Source organism: Alligator mississippiensis, chromosome 7 (assembly GCF_030867095.1).
Source record: "Alligator mississippiensis isolate rAllMis1 chromosome 7, rAllMis1, whole genome shotgun sequence".
Taxonomy (NCBI): Eukaryota; Metazoa; Chordata; order Crocodylia; family Alligatoridae; genus Alligator; species Alligator mississippiensis.
Window position 1 is genome coordinate 80,552,372 of NC_081830.1, and position 25,570 is coordinate 80,577,941.

Consider the following 25,570-nt stretch of genomic DNA (forward strand, 5'->3'; position numbering starts at 1 on the left):
CAGCTTTAATAGAACTAGATATTGGTGTAGCTGTAATGATCCAGGAAATATGTGAAAAGCAAGAGGCTTTATAGTGGTATTTTTATTAAACCAACTGTTATTGGACCATAGTTGGGAGAGATGTTAGATAAACTGCAGTATAAGGCATAAACTGTCCTTCCTCAGGTCTGGGAAAGAAAGAGGTACAGCCTAAGCTAAGTACCAGAAAAAATGATGGCTTGTATTTAACTCCATATGTAAAAGAAAACGGGGCTGGAGACTAGGAACAAAAAGAAGCAATCAGAAGTAGCTTCAAAGCAGGAGTGCAATTGAACAGGTAACCTAATTATTTAAAAGATCAAGACCATTCAGGAGGGAAAAGGGTCGTGATTACCTGTGGAGTACAGAGAGGTTAGAAGACCCACCAGTTAGATTATGAGTTATGAAACCATCCTCTTATGTCAAGTCCATGTTTAGTGTCTAGTAAAGTTACGGGTTTTTTTGTTTCCAGGCCCATCTTGTGCAAACTTTGTAGATTTCTCTTGAGTAAGAGGACTATGAGGTCAGAACTGGAGTGACTGTCAGATGCTATGAAAGGACTTGGCAAGAAAAGAGATAAAGGACCAAGACACCCAAACACCCATGGAAGCACATTTTTCACAGAGCCAAGTAGGCTGTCACTTACAAGAACTCATGCCCCTTTGAAACAGTCTCTAAGGTGCTACCATGACCTACCTTCTGCCCATCTCTTTCCTGTGGGACTTCAATCTGGAGTGTTAGGCTTGTTTAGTTTCACCCACATAGCTTCCGGGAGGGCATTTCATGCATTGAACGAGGTATACCACTTCCCATGATAGACATATAGAGGATCCATGGATTTCTAATGGTTTCATTGTTGTGATTTTGCTAGACATCTAGAAGATCCATGGATTTCTAATGGTTCCATTGTTGTGATTTTGCTAGACATCTAGAGGATCCATGGATTTCTAATGGTTTCATTGTCGTGATTTTGCTAGACATCTAGAAGATCCATGGATTTCTAATGGTTTCATTGTCGTGATTTTGGTAGCCGTGGAAATATGTTTGTTCTTAAGACAGGGTTATGAGGTGCTTGATATTTGTTGATCAGTGAGGACTTTGCATGAGTTGGGGGAGATTTGGAGGCTATTTGACAGCCAGGAGCAGAGGGTGTTGGGATATTTCTCTCAAGGTATATATTTGAAGAGGATCAGACCTATATGCTATATATACTTTGAGGATATATTTGGAAAGGATCAGACACTTCTCAGCTTTTACAGTTGTGCAGTTACTCATTTCTGTATGTCGTCTACCAACCCAGAGAGAATAATGATACTGCCGTCTTTGGCAGTACTATTTTGGGAACGTTTTGTTGGTAAACAAAACCGAGGCTAACATGTTGTGTGTCATCACATCTGCTTCTTTCTGTTTTTATAGATGTCTATTCCTTTGAGGAGGAGGAGGCAGTTTTAGATCCACACGTGGCAAAGCACTTGGCACACTTTGGGATTGACATGCTCCAGATGCAAGGGGTAGGAAATACCTTTGCTCTTCAATCTCACTTTTCTACTCGGGGTGGCGGGGGCGGGGGACGGGATGGGACGGGGCGGACACTATATCCACAAAAAATGGGATTCCTTAAGCTTGTGTACGTGTGATTGCCTGTGTACAGTTGTTCAGCTAGTATTTAGCTTTGGGAAGAACACTGTCAGCTGGGCCATGTTTGTGCCCTGGGCTGTAAGGAATCGTTTTGTGTAACTTCAGGATCTGGGATTTGCCTTCACTAGGGCTCCCTTCTAGTCTGTAATTTGAACACTCACCTTGCAGAGTTTTGTGCATCACTCGCCACAAAGCTAAGAGGCTCTGCTACACAAGGGAGATGAATATTGAGAATATTTAACTGTGCTCAGCAGCTAGTTTATGAACAAGAGTCCTGTGGCACATGCAATTTTAAGGGTAAAAAGCCTAAATCCACTACAGGTAAGTGAAACAAGTGGATGAGACAAAGGTAATTAAAAAAATAAACCAAATATGGCCTCAAAATTGCATGTTGTTAACAACCGAAGGGATTAAACCTAGGACAAATGGAAATGGGTCCATAAAGCTGGGGAATCCTGATAGAAAGAGGTTATTATACAAAACAAATATGTTTCCCTCCTGGTCGAGGAGACAGTGTTGTTTGGAGAGGGCACACTGGGCTGGGCCTTGAGAGCATGGGGTTTCCAGCTCTGTTAGTGAACTGCTGGTCAGTGACCTTTGATGAGCCATTTCCCTTCTCCATGCCTCAGTTTCACCCTCTGTAAAATGGGCATGATGGTGCCTACCTTGTTTGCATGGATATTACAGATGAATGGAAGATGCTAAATAGGACCTGGGCCATTTTTTGTTTGCAAGCTCAATCTTGTAGTAATGCACAAAACACTGAAAATGAGATGGATTGAAAACTATGAAGAAGAAAGAAATGGACTAGTCCATTTCCATTGTCCAGGCAAAAGAAAACGGGCAATAAACTGTATAAATTATAACTGAAGAGTTAAATTTGAAACATCTTCTCAGGTCTAATACTAAAAACCTTGTTGATACCATTGGCTAGGAGCCTTAGGGCACTTGTACATGTAACAGGTGTTTAATCCCCAAGATTTTATTTTATGCGCCCTAAATTGAAGTGGTGGGTTTTTAATTGAAACCCACCATTTCAGTATAGGGGCTTCTGTCACTGTTGTGGCGAGGGGCCTGATTCTTCTCCCCCCCACCCCAAGCCAGAGCCTACCTGCAGCCAGGGGGCGAGCTGCTGCCTGGCCGAGCAGCCTCTGAGCTGCAAGGGGGTCCCAGTCCTTCCTTCTGCAGTGGCAGCACCCCTCTGGGCCACCCAGGTGGGCTGCTAGCTCAGAGGTAGTATCTGGCCCGATCCAACTTTTCCCTGAGCCTACCTCCTGAAAGCCCACCGGGTGCTGCTCCCTGGGTGGGCTCAGGGAAGAGTTGGATCAGGCTGGGTGCTGCCTTCGAGTGGGACAACACCCACCTGCTAGCAGGCTGCCTGGGTGGCCCTGGGGGGCACCACCATGGTGGAACGAAGGACCAGGGTCCCCTGCAGTTCAGGGCTGCCCCCTGGCTGTGGGCAGGCTCTGCCGGGGGGGGGTGGGGGGAAGGATCAGGACCTCCACTGTTTCCAGCAGTTGCCTGCTGAAGGCACAAGCAGCAAGGTGCCTGATCCTCTTTCTTTTTTTTTTTTTTTTCTGCAGAGCCTGCCTGCCTCTCCTGCAGTCAGGGGATGAGCTGCTGGCAGGACGAGTAGCCCCTGAGATGCAGGTAACCTGGGTCCTTCCCTCAGCGGTGGCAGCACCCCCCAGGACTGCCCGGGCAGGCTGCTAGCAGGTGGGCCCTGCCCCACCTCAGAGGCAGCACGCAGCCAGATCCAACTCTTCATTGAGCCCTCTGGGGCTTCCAGTGCCCTGTGCACTGTCCCCACCACCTGGGACTGCCTGGGAATGGGCTGGCTTGCCCCTGGGGCAGTGGGGAGGCAGCAGGAGGGTGACTGGCAGGCAGAGAAGGCAGTAGAGATGGTGCACAGTGTACTGGAAGCCCATCAAGCCTCCCTGGACTTCCAGCGCCCTGTGCACCATCCCTGCTGCCTTCTCTGGCTGCCAGCACACCCAGCTGCCCTCCTGCCACCTCCCTGCACTATCCTGGGGCAAGACAGTCTATTCCTGGGGGAAGGTGGCAGGGGCAGTGCATGGGGCATTGGAAGCTCCAGCAGGCTTGGGGAAGAGTTGGATCTGGCTGGGTGCTGCATCTGAGCTGGGACAGCACCCACCCACTAGCAGCCCACCTGGGCAGCCCCAGGGGGTGTTGCCGCTGTGAAGGAAAGGACTGGAGCCTGCTGGCGGCTCGTCCCCCAAGTTGGGGGGCTGGGGGAGAAATATAGGATTGGGCCCCTTGCCACTTTTGCCTTCAGCAGGTGAGGTGCCTGTGGCAACTAGGTACCTGCTGAAGGCAGAAGTGGCAAGGGGTCCAGTCTTTTTTTTTCTTGCGTGCCTGCCTGCCTCTCCCGCGGCCGAGGGATGAACTGACAGCTGCATCATTCCACTTTGCAACATTGCAAACTAAGCTACATCCAGATGTAGTTTAATTTGCAACACTGCAAAGTCATTTAAGACCCCCAAAACTGGTGCATGTGTAATGCGTGATGCCATTAAGCCACACACATTACATTTTTGTCACGTGTATATCCTGACGACCATCATGTGTACAAGTGCCCACATTTATTAAAGACACCATTAAGGCTGTCAGTGCTCCTCCTCAGGAATGAAAAACCCTAATAAGCATGCAGTACACGTCTCAGTCATTTCAGAGGGGTCAGGATTTAATCCCTTGACTTTGGGCCTGCTAGTAAAATGCCTGTGCATGAGTAATCTACTGCTAATAAACGTTTAGTGTAGCAAACTGTGGCTGTGCTTGCATAGGCATGTCAGAGTAGTGTCTTCAGGACCATAACATTGGATTGCTCCCATCTGACCTAGAGAAAGCCCCTTGAGCTGTGACCTAAGGTCGTGATTACACTGCTGTGCCTACAGCTGATGGTGATGGCCCCTAGCTGTCTCAGGTTCTACTAGTAGTATAGATTCACAGGATATGCTACTGTGGCCATACTCTTTGCAGTTTCCAAACTAGGTTTGTTATATCTTCATGAGCTGAGATTGGTCTCCCCTTCTTAGCCAGTGTGCTTCAATAGCTGACATTTCGATCCGAAAGTTTGTTCTTTAGGGTTGGGACCTTTTTCCTTCCTTTTCTGGTTGGGCTCTTCTCTTTAGAAAATTAACATTGGTTTTTAACTAATGCCCTGTAATTGCTGCTTTATTTAAAAAAATGCAACAGAATCCCTTTGCATTCAGACAGAGAACGGTCTAAGAGATAACGACATCAAGCCAAGAGTCTCTGAGTGGGAGGTAATTCAGGAATCTGGCATGAAGCTGAAACCCATGTATGGCCCAGGATACACTGGCATGAAAAACCAGGGAAATAGCTGCTACGTCAACGCTGTCATGCAGGCCATTTTCAGCATCCCTGAGTTTCAGCGAGCGTAAGTAATTCCCAGGAGTGGTTTTGCACAGGCTGCATGGTCATGGTTTCTTATTTTTGTAATCTGTGTGCTGTTTCAATATTGTACCCTCGGTGCAAGCAGGTTCTTCCATCCAGTTCAGTGACAGGTTAAGTGATACAGTATTTGCATTGGGTACCTTGCCCAAAAATCACTCTTGACCTTGCAAACTTTAGCCTAGTCTGCCCAAAGATTTTGCCACACTTGGTTCTTCTTATGAGAAATTGTTTAACCCATGGAGTTGTACCTACTAGCATGGATATGGCTATACAAGTAGGGAAGAGAGAGAGCTTATTTCTCTTTTCATATGGGAATAAACTATACTGGTATAAGTATACTTAACCCAGAAAAATTCTAAGCATTCTAGAAAAATTATAGTATTTTAACAATACAAGCATAAATTAGGAAAAGTTTTACAAAGTGTGTGTGAGAGAGAGAGAGAGAGAGAAGTACCTTATGAGCTTGAGCAATTTCTGGATGGAAAAAAAAGGAATCTGAGTTGTAAAAACAGATTGTTTAATCATTTTGTCCTGGTAATTGATAAATTAATATTATTGTTTTGCATTTATTTGAGATTTTTTCCATGTGATTGATCAAAAATACCTTGTAACTATAAATGAGAGCAGAATACTTGGCATTCCAAGGAGTGCAACCTTATCATTGTACATGGGTGATGATAACGCTTTAGAGTGTTCCTTTATAGTCCAACAGAAGTAGTAGTGTGCATTTTGAAAGCGGCACACTCAGATCTTGGAAAACTTCCCAGGTTTTATGTAACAGTTGTCTTCTGGAAAAGAAAGTGGGGGGAATTTGGTTTTTGTTTGTTTACTCAGCCATATGGAGCGGTGTCTGTAGATTTATTAAGTCTTTCATGCCTGGACTCTTATGCCAACTTTTCTGTCTCTGTCAGGATGGACTTCCTAAGCCTAAGAGATTGTTGTCAGCAGTGTGATTTGTTGGACCTAATAGAAACATTGGTATAAAGGAAGTAGCAGAGATTTTTAAGGGTAGAAGATGGATCAGGACAAATGGACATATGCTCTCAATTGTTTCCTCATGGTTCATGGCAAATAAAGTAGTACTCTGATGGAGACTGTGGCTGGCTGAGGCAGCACTGAATGGTCTAACAGTGGTGCCTTACCTTTTGGTCCTGCGTGGGGTTAGTCCATAGGCTGGGTTGGGTCCCTGGTGCCAGAATTAGGCCCCGCGCATCTAGATTGGGCCCCACATGCCCTGATCAGTCCCACACTGCTTCTGCCCATCCCCACACATCAGAGTCAGGCGCTAGCTCTGCTGGGTCCTGCACATTGGTATAGTATGCAAGGCCACGTTATCTGGCTCATGGAGCTCCCCACGAATGCAGAAATTTGGCAGCAGGGGAATGGCACATGACACAGCTCTGCAGGCCAAATCTGGTCTTTGGGCCAGGGTTTGAGTATCCCTGGTCTAAGGTATTCCTTAGAGCTTATTGACAATAGATGGGTGAATCGGTCTTGCTTTTCTGAAACTGGGCCCCAGTAACCCGTCTTCAGGCTGCAGAACTTGCCGATTGTGTTGGTCCTGATCTAGAGCCATTTATTAGGAGCTGAGAACACATGGACTCTGTGATCTTGGACAAGCCGGTTAATCTTGAGGTGTGCAGAGGCAGAGAAGATATTGAACTGTCTCGTGAAGATGATGGGAGGCTTAATTAGTTGACATCTGTGCAGTACTGCAATGAGAATAAGCAAGTTTACTGTCAGCCCGTCTGTGATATTTCACATGGTCTCCTTTACTGTAATACCAGTACTCAATCTTTAGGACAGCGTGTCTCACACCAGCCTTGTGAGGTTGGGAGTCGCAATTGTGTCCCTTTTACAGATGAGGAGCCGAGACACAGATTAGATGATTTTCCCCAAGCTCACATGCAAGGTTTGTGTCGGAGACGAGACTAGGACCCCAAATTCAAGGGGTGGGACTTTCAGGTTTGTTTGGAAGCTCCTGGCACCATTTTCCTCTCTAGGTAGGAAAGCAAAACGTTACAATTTCATCCTGACAAAAACACCCTGCCGTGGGGGACTTATAAGCTTTGTCACTATTGAGCTCTCCCAAGAGACAAAGGTGTCATTGAAGTATCCCTGCAGTACAGCCAGTTAGGTAACCAGATATCTTAGCAGAGAACGCCCGAGGAAAGCCAGCTATAACCTTTGTGCGATTCTCTTTGTCCTCACTGCCCAGGTACGTGGGAAACCTTCCTAGAATATTTGACTACTCGCCTCTCGATCCAACGCAGGATTTCAACACACAGATGTAAGTGGCCATGTTGCTATTTTTAACCATTTCTACTCAGAATAATCTGAATAATCCAGCCATGAAGGTACCAGAGCAAAATGGCTATAAATAGAGGGGAGAGCGAGCATCTTGGTAGGGGTTGGGGAGTGAGATCATGGGTCGGGGAATACTTAGCTGTATATTCCAGCCTAGCTAATTGTAGGCGGCAAAATTTTCTTGAGCGTTTAAAGTTGCAGTCAATCTTTCTTCTCCAAGCCTGGAGGAAAATCTCTTTTGTCTTTTCTGTTTGTTTGTTTTTCCCCTTTCCCTACAGGGTTAAATTAGGACACGGCCTCCTTTCAGGCCAGTACTCTAAGCCACCAGTGAAATCTGAGCTTATTGAACAGGTGATGAAAGAAGAACACAAGGTATTTGACTGAGCATGTGCAGCCCGATAACTAGGTAAAAGTGAAGCCCTGAGAAGAGGGAACAGGTGATGGGCACTGGAGAGCGTGGGGGTTCAGCTGGATCCAGCGCGGGATGTTTAGCAAGGCGTCATGCATAAGATTCTGGTCGGGAATCTATTAGTCAGGACCTATTTGTGCAAGTTTTAAAGGGCCCCGCGGTTCTGCCGGGAAGGGATTCTGCTGCTCCTGCTGTGCACACAAAGCAGAGGTAGAGATGCACCGAGGGCCAAAAAGTGGTTATTTAGATTAGAGAGCCCTAAAGATTGGGGAGTGAACTTCTCAAGCTGGCTGTAGTCCAAAATGAAAGCTTAAAGATGCAAAGGAGCTGTCTCCAAAGTGATCGATGGCAAAACTCCCACTGATTTTCGTGGAGCCAGGAGGAATTCCAGTATGGCGAACACAAGAATACGGAGTTGTGCAGGAGACTTTCATCTCTGTACAGCTGCCTTCTTTCACTTGCAGGATTGCAGTAAGCCAATTGGCAGTCACAAGAACATAAATGAGTTTAACTAGCCCTCTCTCTTGGTTCCCTTGAAATTTCAAGAGATTCCTATTAGTATTTAGACTGTGAATTAATAAGAAAGAGACCTAGAATTAATAAGAAAGAGACCTAGTACCAGCTTTGTGTGGGGTGGAGGTATAAACAGATACCAGGGTGCCTCCCTGGTGCCGGTCCTACAATCTGCCCAGGCACCCGCACTGACCTGGGAATTCACAAGGCTTACTCCTCAGAGGATGTCTGACCAGGAGGCTCAGTCAGCACTGAGTCCTCCCCTCTCTGAGTCTGACTCCCCCTTATTTTGATACCACTCCTTCTGTCTTGGCATTGGTTGCAAGAATACTGGAGGGGTAGGGCCAACCCAGCCCAACAACTCCTTCCTCATGAGGGGCTAGCCAGTCCATGCCATCACAGGGGAACAGTTTGGATCTAAAAGAAAAGCAGTCACGTAGGGCTGTGGATAAGAACAAATCTGTAATGTATGAAGAACAGAAGAGTGGTGGGAAGAGGCATCTTTCCCTAGCTGCGTGATGTAGTTTCCATCTGTCTCTATTAATGAGAGCTTCTAGGGAGGAACTGCCCTTTTTGGTTTTTGCAAAAAGCAGTGCTGTACCTTGCAACAATTCTGCAGCAGCAGAGAGATTTTGCCTGAAGTCCAATGTTATCCTCCTTAGCTCCCTAGTTTCTGTTCCTGCATCCTCCTGTTGTGGCACAAATGTTGGGTCACTTTCTAATGCTGCATCAACTACTGCTGCTTTTGCCATTCGCTTGCCATGTGTCCTCAGCCACCTGCCATCGGTATTGCTGCTCTGCTGACCTGCGCTCTCATTTATCCATACGTTCGTCTCCTTAAACAATGAATGACTCTGCTGTCATTCACGCAACCATCAGAAAGTTCGTCTAACTTCTGTCGTATCCTGTGAGCCCTTGATAGCAATATAAAGGATCAGTTTTGACCAAGAGATGTAAGGCCTAGTTCTTGTGTGAGCAAGCTTCACGGGTGTGGTTTGGTGCCTAGCAATTAAGGGGTTAATTCTGTTAATGGAGCTTCCTTCTCCACAAGTGCATAGTGACAACTGCTACTCTGGAGCGCACTTTCGAGATGAAAAGTGAGAATGAGTTTGGGGAGGTCAGAATTCCTTGCCTGAAGTTACAGCGCCAGATTGGACCTGTGGGAATTGCTGTTTGCTATTTGAGTGCTGTATTATTTTACTTTCTGCAAATGCTAAATCTTGAGGATTCATAGTGGCACAGATTTGTAAGGCCATGAGAGATCACAAAGCTACCTCCTGTATACTGCGGGCCATAGGATTTTAGCAGAGTTAGACATTTTGGGCTGCAGTGGTCATTCTACTGAAGGTTTTTCTATCATTCAGTTAGTTTTATCCTGCATTAGCAGCTAAGAAGTAATTCAAGCTGGGCTGGCATCAGCAATTGTCTCCTTAATATTTTAGACTATCTAATTAAATGGACAGTCTATAACCAAGCGGGTTATAACATCCATCCCAAGTGGGTTATACTGCATTAACAGCTAAGGAGTAATTCAAGCTGGGCTGCCATCAGCAATTGTCTCCCAGGCAGTCTCTGAAGCCCTTCTGCCCTGAATGGTGTTGCTTTGTGAGCACTGGGGACTTGCACAACATGCTATAGTTGCCCTTTGTTCTTAAAAGGGACCCTGGATGATGACGTTCAGGTCTAAAGCTTGGTGTTCAATTTGTGGGGGAAGAACGTGGGGGCTTTTTGACTCTTGTTAGTGACTTTAGGGTCGTTGGTTGTAGCCGTGTTGGTCTAAGGACATAGGCAGACAAGGTTCTTTGGGTAGATGTGATATCTTTTATTAGACCAACTAAATACTTGGAAAAAATTGTTCTTTGCAAGCTTTTGGGCACAAACACCCTTCTTCAGGCATAGGGAGAGTCTGTTAGTGCTTTGTGTGCTCTCCTGGGTAGAACAGAAGCCAATATGAAAAATGCAGGTTTGCGGTTATCAAATGGCAGGCAGGTTATAATGTGCCATAAATCCAATGCCTGTATTTAGTCCATGATTTTTTGTATCCAGTAGGTTGATGAAGTGAAGTTCATAGGTTCGTCTACAAAAGGTGTTTTGTAAATTCCCTTTGAGGGTTAGAACTGAGAGATTGGAGAGAGAGTCGTTGTCTTGTGAGAAGTGTGCCCCCACAGGTAATTGGGTATTTTTGTCTTTGATAGATTTTCGGTGCGTGTTCGTTCTGGTACGCAGTTGTTTGTTTTCTTGTACATATTTTCCATCAGGGCATTTAGTGCAATGGATGAGATGTATTACACTGGAGGTTGCAGGTGTAAGATCCAGGAACAGGTATGGTTCTGTTGTGGGGTGCAGTTATTGTGGGAGTGGTGGAGATGTGTTGGCAGGTTTAACACTTTTTGTCCTGGCATGATCTGGATCCATTTGGTGTGCTTTGGGCCATAGGTCTAGTCTTTGAAATTTACCTCCAAATCTGGCGCTGAACTCAGATTTGGGGATCAGGCTTGGGAGCATGTTAACTACCCCATTCTCTTAGGGTCTGAACAAGCAGAGAAATTACAGGGACCTAAAAAAGAGGTGGCAGACTTAGCACAGAGCAGCTGACCTGCAGTAGCTTTCTACATGCCCATTCTTATCCTATGGTAGGTAAAAGCTAAGTCCTGGTAATTTAGCCCTGTTTCACTGAAGACTGCTCTGGCTTAGCTTTCACTTACTGTGGGTTGAGAATGGACTCAGGGACAATTGCTGCATGTCAGCTGCTCCATGGCACTCGTGCCCCCTTTCAGCTCACTGTGCTCTGGACTTCGCTCTGCCGGCTGCTCCTTCCGGAGCCCTGACTACAGGCAGTGCAGTCTCCTCTCCTCCCCAGGCTGCTCTTTCACAGCTCATCTTTCCTCTGCCTTGAGAGCGCAAGAGTATCATTAACTGGGGTTCCTCACCTCTCGGTTCAGTGCTACCGGGAATCCTTGGGAGAGTCTATTGTGTCCTGGAAGCAATCTGTTAGTTGTCATGGCAATGCAGCTGCTGTCTGGCCATGCACACGTGATGGCTTTGTATTTGTGCTCTTGTATACGCAGTTTACTTTGGCATAATGGTTACCTTTGGATCTGGCTTGTCTGAGTCTGTGCTGACCTTTGTTACCCCCAGCCCAGCCCAGCCCAGGGACCCAAACCCGACGCCCTGGAGGTCGGGATGTTTAGAAACGAAAGGTCAACTTGCAATGAGCATTGCGGATACTGTATCCGGAGAGGAACTTGCCTTCTTGGAAGAGGCACGTCTGATGAATTCCAAGATGTATTTTTAGGAACAACAGAAGCTGGACATGCTTGTGTCACAGGAGCCGAGTGACAGTTGCCATGGAAACCTGCATTTCCTCTGCCCCCGTGCACCCTATGTTCTTGATGCAAAGATTTCTCCCTCCTGAAACGAGACTGTCGGGGAGGGACTTCTTCAGTGAACCGATTTTTGGACAAAGATGGAGTCTCGGGGATGCGGGAGCCGCCTGTGCGTTCTGTAACCCTGCCTCCGTGGATGCTTCCTCTGAACGAGCAGCTTTGCCCCGCCGTGGTTTACTCGGGTTATAGAAATTCTGCCAAATCTTGCTCGTGTTTCCTGTAAAGTTAAGAGCTAATATGAATACGTCACAAAGGCTGAGAAATGAAGGGAAAGGCTTTTAGGAGACTCTCTTCGGATTAGTGTTTGATAGTGACTAGCAGTGTCTACCCCACGGCAGATGTGGCCCAGCTGTGACAGCCACGAACACACCCGTTTCTATTCACGTGCTCCAATCCTGAGCAAGTACATTGATGAACTGCTTTGCAGCACCTGCGGTGTCCTGCTCCTTCCTCCAGCTTCTGCTTGATGTCTTCATCGCAGGGGGCAGGGTAGGACAGTACAGTGCAACCAGCAGCACCAGGGGAGCTGGCCATCTGGAGTGCCCATGCAGTGCAGGGACCTGCAGCTGGGCAGCCGAAGTGAGGCAGGGCATTGTGCACACCGCAGGGCGGGGGTGAGCCTGCCCATACGCATGGTGCCAGGGTGGGGGGGCCCTGTGCACACGTGGTATACAGCCCCATGGCCTCTCCAACATGTTGCCCCCAGCCACTTAAAATTTGGACAGCCCTGCACTAAGGGAAAGGACTCCATCTACTGTCACCACAAGAATACGTAGCATTGCTCATAAGTTAGCTTAAATAAAATTGTAGTTTTTTGCACACCGCATTTATCTTCTTGCTACAGCAACTCAAAACATGGGGTCAGGGGAGGAATGTTTTTCACCCACTTGAATCATTCGCGCTATTACGAAAATGCCAGGGTGGACATTTTCCACCATCCCTCCATCTGGTGGAGCTGTCTGAATAACTTTGCAGTGGTAGGAGATTTTCAGAAAAATGTGATTATAGCACAGTGCACATTGTACTCTCCAAAGTTTTTGTAGCATGTGTCGGGATTTTCAGCTGCACCTTTTAAGTGTTGTGTTGCTTGGGGCAGGTGGGGGGTGATATGAAGCTTGCTTTGTGTTCACTTCACACTTTTTGCTAAGTGCAAATGATTCTTTAACATCCCAGGTCTTTGGGAATCCATCCCTTACTGATGTCAGTGGGTGCTGCCTGTCAAGGCACTTATGTGAGACCTTCAGTGGTCCAGTTTAGTCTATATTTAACTAAACTATCTTGCAACTGCTGATAAGGAAAGTATGCTCAGGCTTCTATAAATATTCCCAGTTCTGTGGTGCTAAAATCTTCTTTCCACCACAATAAAACAGTATAGGAAGAGCAGCGCTTGATTGTAAAAATGAAGTGAGGCTCCAAGTCCCCATGAGTCACCAGCTAGGAGCTGATTGGGTTTTTTTTTAATTCAGGTCGTTGCTACTATTCTTGTTTTTTGGATCAAATTGATCAAGCTGCCGTCACGGAGGAAAGGACTTTCTGTATGTGAGAGATCCTCATTTGGAGAGTGCTGTGCATTGCACATTGCTGTTGTCCCTGCTCAGATAGTTGAATCAAAGGTGCATTTAAATGGAAACAGGGCTCAGTTCCAAATCCAGTGCCTTAATAATCCGGTGAGCCTGGCGGCTGCCAGGCAGGGTGCTTGCTTCTGGCTGAGAAGAGTGCCGGGTGTACAGTAGCCCAAGGTCCATTTTTGAATCTCCCCTCCCCCTTTGATGCGGGGCGGTTAAGGTCACTGATATGCTATAACCCAGAATTCAGAAAGCCCCAGCGCATCTACTCATCCCATCGCTATCAAGTCTCTGGATGTTTACAGAAGTTCTTAAAGAGCAGCTCAGCATGACAGTCCCCCAGCCATACTGCCAGCAGCTGAACAAGCATTAACAACTGAGAGCCTGCTGTTGATTTCCATGGATCTAAATGGAGATTAGTTCTGGCTTACATTAATGAAACCGAGATCAGAATTAGGCCTCCTGAGTGAAAGCTTCCTTTATTAAAAATGTGGTTTATGTGCATTGTATTTCACGCCACTTCTGTTTTCATACTTAGGGGCTAACACCGCTATAGAGATGATGGGGATGGGTTTGCCGCACTACAGTGACACTTTCTAAGTGCTCTAAAATACACATCCTGGCTTGGATGGCCTTGAAAATTGCTGTACAATATGGAGTCCCATGGTTGGGTTTGTGGGGCAAATCTGAAATCACTTGAGCAAGGAGTTCCTGAGATTCTGGCAAAACGTTGCACCGTGTCAACACGATAATGCTCTTAATGTTGCTGCTGCTGCAGCTGTTGTGCATGCCCATCATTTAAAGCAGTGGGGGCCAACCTTTTTGGCAGGCCTGCCACAAATTAGTCCCACACCCTCCCCGAGTGCCACTCTGATCCCCTTCCTCTGCCCAATCTGCAGCTTTGCTCTCTGCTAACTACTTTGCTCTCCGCTCCCTGCCTGACGTCTTGCTCTGCCTTCTGCTTCCTGCCCTGTCTGCTGCTGTTCTGCCTCTCCCCTCTCTGATCAGCCATGTGCCGCATGTGGCATGGGCAGCCCCTGCACGTGGCACTTGTCACAATTTGGCCACCCCTAGCTTAAACTATGATTCTGGCTCTTCCAAAACTGTTATAACCCACTTGGGATGGATGTCAGCTAGTGTGTAGAGCCCACTGTCCCATTGGTGAAACAATATTGAAAAAGTTAGATCCAACTTTTACCCTGACAGCAATGTGGTTCAGGCCAGGGTGACGGGCCAGGGGACATGACATGTACATCAGGGCTGGGGGGTCTGTTGCAAGCCATAGTCTTTGCAGGCTGGCTGGTGTCAGAGTAACTGGCTCAGGGTTGAATGCTGCGGTCACAGATTTGAGCAGCACTTCTTGTATACAGCGAGTTAAAGTCCTTCCTTGACAGACTCCTGGGGATTTGTGCTGGGCTTCTAGTTGTTCTTTTCTTGCATTTTACAAGGGCTGCCTTTGGGAAATTTTGCCCAAAGAACAGTTCCTGATTGAAGACCTGGTTTTCAAAGTGTTGTTTCAAAGTGTGTTTCAAAGCTAAATATTTTAAAGTACTTTAGGTGCTGGAGAAAGAAGGAAATGACAGGTGCTGGACAAAATGTATTGATGTGCCTCTGCTAAAACCAGTCATTGTACATCTCCAACTATGTTTTTTCTGCAAAACGCTATAAAAAAACTAGTCATTCACGAATGATGTGAATCAGTTTTAAAATATTGCTGTAAACCCAAGAAACCTGTGCATTTATAGTCTTTTTCACTAGTTTTAAAAGAAATCCAGGTACAGCCTTAAACTCAGCTGGTGCTACTGCTTCTCTAATATTGCTGTCACAGCAAAGCTGAGACCCGAATTAGAGGTGCAAGTTATAGTATTTTGGTCTCCAAAGACAACCCCCAGTTGATCAAAGTAGTAATTTGATAATCAACGTTATCAAATATCTATATGCATTGGGAAAAAGCCTGGTGTGTTGCAGCCATGTCTTCTTCCAGACAATCCTCTACTGAAACATTAGAAAATCAGGAAATAGAGGATTAAGGTACACAGCAGCCCCTTTCTGTCACCACAGTGCATCTTCTTTGAGTGACGCCCTTGAGGGAGTTCCTAGCACCCAGTCCTTCCAAAGGATGTGGGCAGTGCAGGGCACAGCAGGAGCAACTGCCAGACAGGGACTTTGCTAAGATAAAATCGTAGTTCTGGCTGGCTTCGTAAGTACTGGTTGGTCATGTGCAACTCTTAACCGCTTCACACGCCCTGTACAGACCACCTGTCAGTGCCCCCTTGTCCTCAGGATGCCCTCTGGGAATGTATTTATTTTTGTACTCTTTTGTACTCATTTTTGCTCTCGTGCCCCGTCACGACCGCTACAGATTCTCAAAGCCAGAAAAAGGTGGTGGTTGTGCTCCTCTCCCCATGCACCCCACGTAACTCAGCACAGAAATGCAGGGTACACAATCCCTTTGGGTGCCGATGCACTTTTCATATCATGCAGTGTGAACTGTGACAATTTGCTACAAATAGTCCTTACTGCAGCCAGTCTGGTTGTCCACCATGCAGGGAAGGGCAGCTGGCGTGTATGCAGGTGACCGAGCACGCAATTCAGTGGGGCACAAGGCAATGCACAATGGTGCATTTAGTCCTTCCACATGTTCCTTCTTGTAGCACGGTTTTGGGATGGGACATGCTTAGAGCAGCTCTCCAGGGGCTCAGCCCAGCAGAGCAAAGGTTGTAAGGCGGGGCTGGTGTCTACTGCTTGTTTCTGGATCTTTTTCAGTGGTTTAAATTGAAGTGCTTTGATGTCCTAAACGGATACAAAGTGCTCTTAGTCAGCTTATGTTCTGTGTCAGTCAAGTTTCTGGACAGTGAATTATGAATTGCTTGCTGTGACATGGCTTATTTCCCACGGCTCTTTGCAACTTAACTTGACCCGTCACAAGCCAGTGTGTAATTCTGAGCAATGTGAAGCAATGCTTCTGAAAAACATTTCTTTCACTTGTTTTTAGCCTCAGCACAATGGAATTTCTCCTCGAATGTTTAAGGCTTTGATAAGTAAGGGGCACCCTGAATTTTCCTCCAATAGACAGCAAGACGCACAGGAGTTTTTCCTGCACCTTATAAATCTTGTAGAGGTGAGAGTGTGCTTACTATTTCTTCTGTTGATCTCTTCTTGTGTTAGGGGATGAGAATTGGGTCATGATGTGATCTGAGTATCTCTTAACATACTACATGAGAGATTTGCACCACTTTTAACTGCGTTGGTTTCTAAACCAAGACATTTCCCCCCATCTTTAGCGTCTCATGCAGTCACCCAGCCAAAAATGTCAGTACAACCTCATTAGCTATAAGCAGGTTAAGCATCATTTAGCAAGCTGTAAGTGTTATAAACACATGTGATTCTCTCTTTCAGCTGTTACTCAGTGTAGAATTACATGTCCATATATTTACAACGGCCAAGTCTGCCTGTGAATATTAAATGGACCAGATGTTGTTGTTGTTCCACCTTTCCATCCTCTTCTGAAGCAAGTAAATCACCATGCCCAGCTCCCTTCCAAATCCCTGGTGCATGCTATCGAATCATTACAGCAGGAGGAACTGCCAGGCTGAAAGCGCTATGGCAGTTTAGTAGCAGATTATTAGTACATAAAATGTCACTTCCATTGAGCTACAATCTAGTGCACCACAAAAGAGTCAATATTGTGAATGCTAATTCTGTCCGGGAGGCAGTGAAGTGGGAGATTTACAGAGAAGACGACCAATTCTCCGCCTTCCCTCATGTGCATTAAGGATGCTCAGTCATGTGCTGCACTCCGGGTGAAGTTATTCGGATCCAAATCCCATGCACTGATTACGGGCCTGGTTTATAGATATCTTTCTGTGCAAGCCTGATAACAGACAATTAACATGAGCGGAGAGGAGGTGTATTATTTCTATGGCACTCTCGGCTGGATAATTGACAAGAAATTGGTACTGTTTTGACGCTGGTGCAAAGGATTTTCCATAGCCCATAACAGAGCCCTCGCTTTGATAAGCTGCCTCCTTCCTGACCCTTTTGTTCATTCAGTAAATCCTGTCTAGAGGTGGGTTCCCATCCTGTAAGTTGCTCTGAGTGGGCAGGCACTTTTGTCCGCGGGAAACCTCCCGGACTGCAGCATCTCGGTGGGTGGGGTGTCTTCAGATGCAAGGTCATGGGACAGGGATGATGACTCTTAAACAACCAGCTCCCCTGGACTCTAAAAATGTGGATTTATTGTCACTGTGCTCAAGTGATTGGATTGACTCTTCCCTCCAGAGAAACCCTGTTGGTTCAGAAAACCCCAGCGAGGTTTTTCGGTTCCTGGTGGAAGAACGCACGCAGTGCTGCCAGTCCCGGAAAGTCCGGTACACAGAGAGGGTCGACTATATCATGCAACTGCCGGTGGCTATGGAGGCAGCAACAAACAAAGGTAAGGACTGAAACATGCCGGGGCAGTTTGTGGCTGCCGCCTTTCTAAAACCAGCAGTCAGGAACAGATGAAGGTGGATGTAACATCGTGCCCTTGGGTGTGTTGGAAGCAACAGGGATAAAACCAGGAGTCAAGTCTGGTTGAGTATTTCCAGAGCCTGGGAGGAGTGCCCCAATAGGAAGAGGCATCCAGAGCTCAGGCTGTTTTAATTTGCCTCCTAGGAGAATAAAACAAATGGGTTTTATCATTGAGAGATGCCAGATTTACTGTGTTTCCAAGATGAAGTCGTCGTCCCCCCAATTTTAACATGGGGATGAGAGAAGCCCCTTGTCTTGGAATTGAGTATGAGGCTGGGGGAAGGGGCGGGCAGGCAGCTGCTGTGGCTCCAACCCTGACCCCGGGGTCAGACCTATGGCTGCTGCCTGCACCCCGACACCTCTGCACCTCCTTCTTCTTCCCATCCCTGACCCCTTTCCCCCATCTCCCCCCCATCACTTCTTCACCTCCACAGCCTCCGTCCCCTCCGTCCCCTCTTCTCCAGCCACCCCTCCCCATATCACTTACCCTTGCTCCATGTTCATACTGGTGAACAAGTTAAGAGGCTGTGACGTGGATGACTGCACAGTCCGGTGGGTGGCGAATTGGCTAGAGGGTCGCACCCAAAGAGTCGTGGTGGATGGGTCGGTCTCGACCTGGAAGGGTGTGGGTAGTGGGGTCCCGCAGGGCTCGGTCCTTGGACCGATACTCTTTAATGTCTTCATCAGCGACTTGGACGAGGGAGTCAAATGTACTCTGTCCAAGTTTGCAGATGACACAAAGCTATGGGGAGAAGTGGACACGCCGGAGGGCAGGGAACAGCTGCAGGCAGACCTGGATAGGCTGGACAAGTGGGCAGAAAACAACAGGATGCAGTTCAACAAGGAGAAATGCAAAGTGCTGCACCTAGGGAGGAAAAATGTCCAGCACACCTACAGCCTAGGGAATGACCTGCTGGGTGGCACAGAGGTGGAAAGGGATCTTGGAGTCCTAGTGGACTCCAAGATGAACATGAGCTGGCAGTGTGACGAAGCCATCAGAAAAGACAATGGCACTTTATCGTGCATCAGTAGATGCATGACGAATAGGTCCAAGGAGGTGATACTTCCCCTCTATCGGGCGCCGGTCAGACCGCAGTTGGAGTACTGCGTGCAATTCTGGGCGCCACACTTGAAGAAGGATGCGGATAACCTGGAGAGGGTCCAGAGAAGGGCCACTCGTATGGTCAAGGGCCTGCAGACCAAGCCCTACGAGGAGAGACTAGAGAAACTGGACCTTTTCAGCCTCCGCAAGAGAAGGTTGAGAGGCGACCTTGTGGCTGCCTATAAGTTCATCACGGGGACACAGAAGGGAATTGGTGAGTATTTATTCACCAAGGCGCCCCCGGGGGTTACAAGAAACAATGGCCACAAGCTAGCAGAGAGCAGATTTAGATTGCACATTAGGAAGAACTTCTTCACAGTTCGAGTGGCCAAGGTCTGGAACAGGCTCCCAAGGGAGGTGGTGCTCTCCCCTACCCTGGGGGTCTTCAAGAGGAGGTTAGATGAGTATCTAGCTGGGGTCATCTAGACCCAGCACTGTTTCCTGCCTATGCAGCGGGTCGGACTCGATGATCTATTGAGGTCCCTTCCGACCCTAACTTCTATGAATCTATGAATACCTGCAGGTTCGATCCAGGCTACAGCCTGGGACATGGAGCATGGCCTCAGCCTGGCCCTGTAGCAGCAGTGCTGGCTCCACACTGCCGCTTCGGCGTGCATGTTCTTTGCACACTTGCATCTACTTGGAGTAACACGCTTTCACATTAAAATGTCCCAATTGGGATCAGGGCCCCTGCTGGACTGGGCAGCCTGCAAGTATAGGAAAGAGCTTGCCGTTTTAAGGTACAATATGAGAGTCCGGAAGGTGGGGCACGGCGCACGTACAAATGCACTGGTGCTACGTTGTTAGTGACAGGTCTTATAGAGAGTGAAAGGAAGGACAGTGAACGGTTTCAGTGTCATCTGTTGAACCAAGCTCAGTGGCTGTGTTTCATGGATATCATGGGAGAGGCCAATCTTAAAAGGAGTAAAGATATATGACAACTGTGTCCGTTATATCGGGGGTTGTCCCCCTGAAGAACACTGTGGGAGCAAGCCTGCAGGTGTGTAAGGGGGCGCAGGGCTAGGATCACTGGTAGAGCCAAAGGTTGGACTAGTGATGGGCAGGGATCCTGGTTTTCTCTGATTTCAAAAAAATCCCCAATTTTCAGTTAAAAAAAAAAAAAAAAAAGTAACCCCAAATGCACATTTTTCTGTGATTTTAAATGAAACACTACCAATACATAGATGTACATATAGTGGTATTTCATTTTAATTGTGGAAGAATGTGGATTTGGGGTTACTTTTTTTTTTAACTGAAAATTGGTTTGTTTTTTTTTAAATCGGAGAAAAGGGCTCTACCTATTTACTGTTGATCTCCCCTGAGGAGTTTGTAGGCAGCCCCTTAGGTCTATAAGATTTAATAGACCTTAAAGCTGGAAGGGGATGTTATCATCATGTAGCCTGATCTCATTAAAACAGACCCTAGAATTCCACTCTGGTCCCCACATGGAGCCGCCAATGAGCAGCTGAACTGGAGCAAGTATTTTAGAAAGCCATTCAACCCTGATTTGAGGATTAAGTGATGGAAAACATGCCATACTCCTTAGTAACTGGCACTGCTTTTTGTTTTTTTTAAAGGCATCTTATTCCCATAGCAGCATTTATAATGTTGTGTATTCCATGTATTTCATTAACTGGCCAGCATCAACATGATAAACACTGCCATCCAACAGCAACTTATTAAGAAAGGTCCAGTGGAGGCATAGACCAGCAATGGTTTGCTGCATCAGAATGAGCTGATGAAGCCAACAGAGTATAGCTGTTCACATGGAAATAAAGCTGCCATGAAAAATGTAGTTGCTGGATCATAAAATAAAGATCCTGCCATGAAAAATGTAGTTGTTTGTCTCCGCGCGTTTGTACCACTCTGTCCTCGCTGTGATCAGGCATGCTAACTAAAATTCTGGGCTATGAGCCTGATATAGCCTTGGTGTCCCCTGAACTGAGTCAGATCCATGTAGAAGTTAATTTTTCCCAAGCAAGATTTTAAAAGCTTGTGAAAAATAAGACTAATGAAAGATGCATCAGAAGCGCCTTGTTCATTTAGCCATCAGCATCCTGTGTATTTCTCAGATGAATTAATTGCCTATGAACTAAAGAGGAGAGAGGCAGAAGCTGCTAGGAGACCACCACCAGAGCTCGTCCGTGCCAGGATCCCGTTTAGCGCGTGTCTGCAGGCCTTTTCTGAACCGAGCAATGTAGATGACTTCTGGAGCAGTGCCCTTCAAGCAAAATCTGCAGGAGTTAAGTAAGTGGGCAGTTCCATATTAAAAACCAACATGACAAACATGTGGGAAAGAGATGGTGATGCAGCTGAGGGCAGATCAGGATTACTGGTGGAGTGTATAATATAAAACGTGCAGGGCAACGCAAATCTACCCCACCGAGGGTTGTGATGATCCACTGAATGGTAAATAAATAGGTCACATTTGCTTAGCCTGAGGAATGACCTTTTATTTGGATGTTAATAGCAGATGTCATTGCAGATTTTGGGGGGGTTGTATGCCTTGTAGAAAGGTTATTTCTTGATAGCCAGTGTTGCTGATCTTAAAGATAATACCATTTGAAAAATAAAAATACTACTGTCCTCTTTATCAGCCACCTAATGCCCTACACTTTTAGTCATGCGATTCTTATTTAAAGGAACTGCTCATGTAAGTCCCCACACATAGCATTGAATATTTAACTCCCAGCATTCAGCATAAAGACAGTTGGAATAGGTCTTGAATATTAGTATAGGTTAGTTCATGGGGTCCCATCCTTGCACCTTACTTCTTGCAGAACTCCCATTGATCTTTCTGTGGCAGTTCAGAAAGACGACGAAGGATAAATATTGACCTACTTTACATGTCAGGAAAGCAGACATTGCCACTGAACCTTAGTCTTTGTGGTTTAAATATACACTGGATCTTGTGGGATTCACTTTTGCTTGGGAGAATGCAGGAGATCTAACGCTGGCAACCTCTTTCAAGCCAAAAACAATTTGTGTGAGCATGGCTGAGGCACTGCAGTTTGTGTCCTGATGACCGAACTTTCTTGCGTTTCCCAGAACATCTCGTTTTGCTTCGTTTCCTGAGTACTTGGTTGTGCAGATAAAGAAGTTCACCTTTGGTCTGGACTGGATACCCAAGAAGCTTGGTATGTCTCTCGCATGCCTTCCTCTTCCCCATTCAGTTCAGGTCTTCTAAAAGATGCGGGTACTTTGTTGAGCTCAGTGAGAACCTGGTTCGAGTCTCACATTTGTAACAAAATTCAGTGGCCTCTCCTTTCCTCGTTGAGCTCAACAGAACCCCTGGTTTGCAGAATAAGAAGTCAGTTTTCATAGCAAAGATGATGGACCCATCAATTAACTGCTTCAAGGAAAATAATCATATTTGTGGCTTGTGTTGGGTTCCCTTCACTGCAGCATGTGACATTCAACACAGGGCTCATGCTTGAAGGCATTCATAAGCTTTGTCTCTGTATGTGCAGATGTTTCCATAGACATGCCAGATCTACTAGACGTCAGTCACCTCCGTGCCACAGGCCTCCAGCCAGGAGAAGAGGAACTTCCAGACATTGCTCCACCCATTGTCATTCCTGATGACCCCAAAGGTACTTTCCTCTGTCAGCAGGATCCCTCCAGGTGCCCCCCTTTCCTTTGCCAGAATAGTTAGTCTCTTTTGCTTCACTTCTCTACTGGTTCTTTTGAAGGTACGTTTTGGCTGCCGTGCTCTAGCAGTTCACACAAAGCATGATCCGGTACCTGGATTTAGAGTACAGGTAATAGCAAGCCAAGCCAGTGCTCACTCATTATTCAGCAGTGCAGACCATCTGCAGCTTCTGTCGATTGATTGGAAACCATGCCATGGCTGCTGCCTTAGCACCTCTTAAGAAGCCTTTACTTGGGGGGTCACATTCTTTGCAGTAGAATAAATGAACATTTCAATTCCCTTTTTTCACCTTTGCACCAGGTTGTATTCTTGTTCCTGCTTAAACCCTTTTAAGGCATGTAGAAGTAAATTACTCCTAGATGAGTCTGCTCTAGGACATTAAGTGGCTAGGTTCTCAGCTGACTCCATCATTTGCCCTGTATCCCTTGGTATTAGTATTAGAATCAGTCGTATTGTAACAGCACCTTAGACGTTCCCGTCACGGATTGGGGTCCACATGCATACTGAAAAGCTGCTCCCTGCCCCAGAAGATACGCGAGGCCAGATGCAGCCTTTGAGAGCAGGGTCCTTTTTTTAGTATCATCAAAACATTGTACTTAAATAGTTCAGGGGCTGAAATAAATAATGTCATCTCAGCCACCTATGACAGGACCCAGGTTTGGTGCCAGAAGCAGAGTGGAACTCTAACCAGATATTTCTTGTGTTTGGAGGACAGACGTCTAATTCTGCAAGAGTTGTGCTAATTATTATTTAAATTTAGCTTTGATGTAACTATGCCTGAATGGTATTAGGCTATCTGATCTTTGCCTATCAGTGTCTTGAAGGTCCTGATCTCCTAAGAAGCTTAATATTGAAGTCGTGCAGTAGAGTTCTTGCTGTAGGATCTCAGCCTCCCATTTTTGAAGGGCTGCTCAGCTCTTCAATCCCAGGCCATCCGTTGGCTTGGATGATGCCAAACATAGGCGGTGGTTGTACTTCAGGAGGTGCGGTACACTTCAAACTGGATGCCTTCATCTATGGCACGAGTGCGGTTAATACAGAGGAGAACAGCGCTACTAAAGAGAAGAACTCTCCCGCTGTACTAGTCTGAAATCCTCTGCTTGCTCATTCCAAACAGCAAGAATTATAATTTTTTATTTGTGTTGCAGTAGAGCATAAAAATCCCAATCGTAGGCCAGGGCTTTACTGTGCTGGGGCCGTACAAACGTAGAACTGAACATCAGTCAGGCTCTTGGTTAGATCAGCTGTAACGTTCAAACTACCACACGTGTTTAACACAACGTGATGCTGAAACAATCCTTTTCTATTAGAAGACATTAGTAACAGGAACCTTAGAGCTTACTTTCTCCCTGCTTTGAGACGGTGAAATACTTTATAGTATTAACGTCACTTGATTATCTTCTGACCTTGGACACGGATGACTGAAATTTTCTTTATGGTGGCTTGAGCTCCGATGCTTCAATATTTAATGAGCTGCCAGAATGATGCAGCTGTTCTCGTTCCGTAATTGGATTATTTATTTACTTGGATATTAAGCCAAGTGTTTTTACTTCAGCGAGTGCTTTAAATATGGAAGAAAACCAATCCCTGTATGTATTTTGGTATAAGACTAGAGGCTACAGAAACATGCAGACCAGTAGTGCTTTTAATTTTGTTCCTCCTCTGAAGATGCTTTACTTAGGGTTTTTGAGCTCCTTTGAAACTTGTGGTTTTCATTTTGGAAAGCTAACTTGGAAAGTGAGTTTTCAGGAGGTCTAGGAAGGAGGTGAAAATTATTACTGGCCTGGCATCTCAATTCAGGGAAGATATCAGTGTTAAATTAAGTTTTAGCTGCTCCTGGCTTTTAACTTTCACAGGGAGGAGTAAAACTTCCTAAAGTTGTTGCCTGACTACACCTTTCGTCCTCCAGCCTCATGCTTATAGGATTTATGTAGGTTTTCAGTTAAAAATTCGCTATTAATTTATGGTACTGTGGACACTGAATGCTAACTTAGTGGGTTACTTTTGTGTCCTTCCAGCAGCATGTGTATGCTACCTTTAATAATTCAATCAAATGCTTTTGTAAACAATGAAATGGGTCCTTTTTCTCCTCCCACGTGGAACTTCTTGTAGACTCATTTTTTCCCCTTATTTTGCTTTCTCAATTTCCAGGTCACGTGATGAACCATTTCATGGAGCGTATGTATCTCATTTTTCTGCTTATCCCCTTATGTTGCTATTTCAAGTGTTCAAAGAAATCAACATGCTGTGTAGTTCAGTGAGTGGGCATTGCATAGATATGCATGGAGTCTTTTTCCATGTGCATTTATATATCTGTTTGGGGTTGTGTTTCTTTTAACATCTGCTTAAAAGAAGAGTGGGGGCAAGGGACACGAGCAGGGCTGGGGGATTTGGGGGGTGAATGAGGGGCATGAACAGGGCTAGGGGGCTGTGGGGGAGGAGTAAGGGGCACCAGCAGGACCAGGGTGGTTGTGGGGAGGGAGTGAGGGGCCTTTCATTTTAACCATGGATTTTTGGGTCATTGTCAGAGAATTTGTGGCTTTTTTCATATCAGAGAATTTGCAACTTTTTATCAGGGAAAACCAGGATTCCTGCTTATCAGCGGCCATTTGGATAAACTTTGCATTCGCTTTTCAAGTGTGTATATATAGGGCTAGATGCAAAGCATGTTGAAGTTAATGTTAAGGCTTCTCCAACAACAAAGAATAAATGAGGCATTCAGATTGAAAAAGTATCTAAGGAGCATGAGCAACAAGCTGCCTTCCTTACATGGCAAAATTCACTCCAGTTTGGAGGACTTGTATAAGCAATCTCGACAACTTAAGTAGCAGGTTCAGTGGGAGACCTTGAGCCAGTCCCGGGCAAAGTGAAAGCCAGTCTTTCTCCTGTTGACCTTAGTGGGAGTTTCTCCATAGTCTACAACAGGGAGCTAAGTAATGTGTTGATTAATATTTACTAGGTTGGAAATTTTTAACCATTATCTATGCAGACAAGGTGACCAAAGAGCTCAGTCATTTCTAAATGGAAGGT

The 25,570-nt window shown here is 46.1% G+C and overlaps 1 protein-coding gene across 4 annotated transcripts in view; it reads left to right on the top strand.

The window, feature by feature from the left end:
- USP13 (ubiquitin specific peptidase 13) overlaps positions 1 to 25,570 on the top strand; it is a 75,560-nt gene that overhangs the window by 38,499 nt on the left and 11,491 nt on the right. For all 4 annotated transcript variants that reach the window (XR_002087435.2, XR_009463532.1, XR_009463533.1 and 1 more), the window contains exons 7-16: positions 1,435 to 1,529; positions 4,890 to 5,077; positions 7,313 to 7,384; positions 7,680 to 7,773; positions 16,270 to 16,395; positions 17,556 to 17,709; positions 20,961 to 21,135; positions 21,937 to 22,025; positions 22,359 to 22,481; positions 24,692 to 24,718. Coding sequence is in view for 1 of the 4 variants with exons in the window: in XM_014606236.3 (XP_014461722.1) it covers positions 1,435 to 1,529; positions 4,890 to 5,077; positions 7,313 to 7,384; positions 7,680 to 7,773; positions 16,270 to 16,395; positions 17,556 to 17,709; positions 20,961 to 21,135; positions 21,937 to 22,025; positions 22,359 to 22,481; positions 24,692 to 24,718 (1,143 nt within the window). In the remaining 3 variants the exon portion in view is untranslated. The remainder of the gene's footprint in view (positions 1 to 1,434; positions 1,530 to 4,889; positions 5,078 to 7,312; positions 7,385 to 7,679; positions 7,774 to 16,269; positions 16,396 to 17,555; positions 17,710 to 20,960; positions 21,136 to 21,936; positions 22,026 to 22,358; positions 22,482 to 24,691; positions 24,719 to 25,570) is intronic.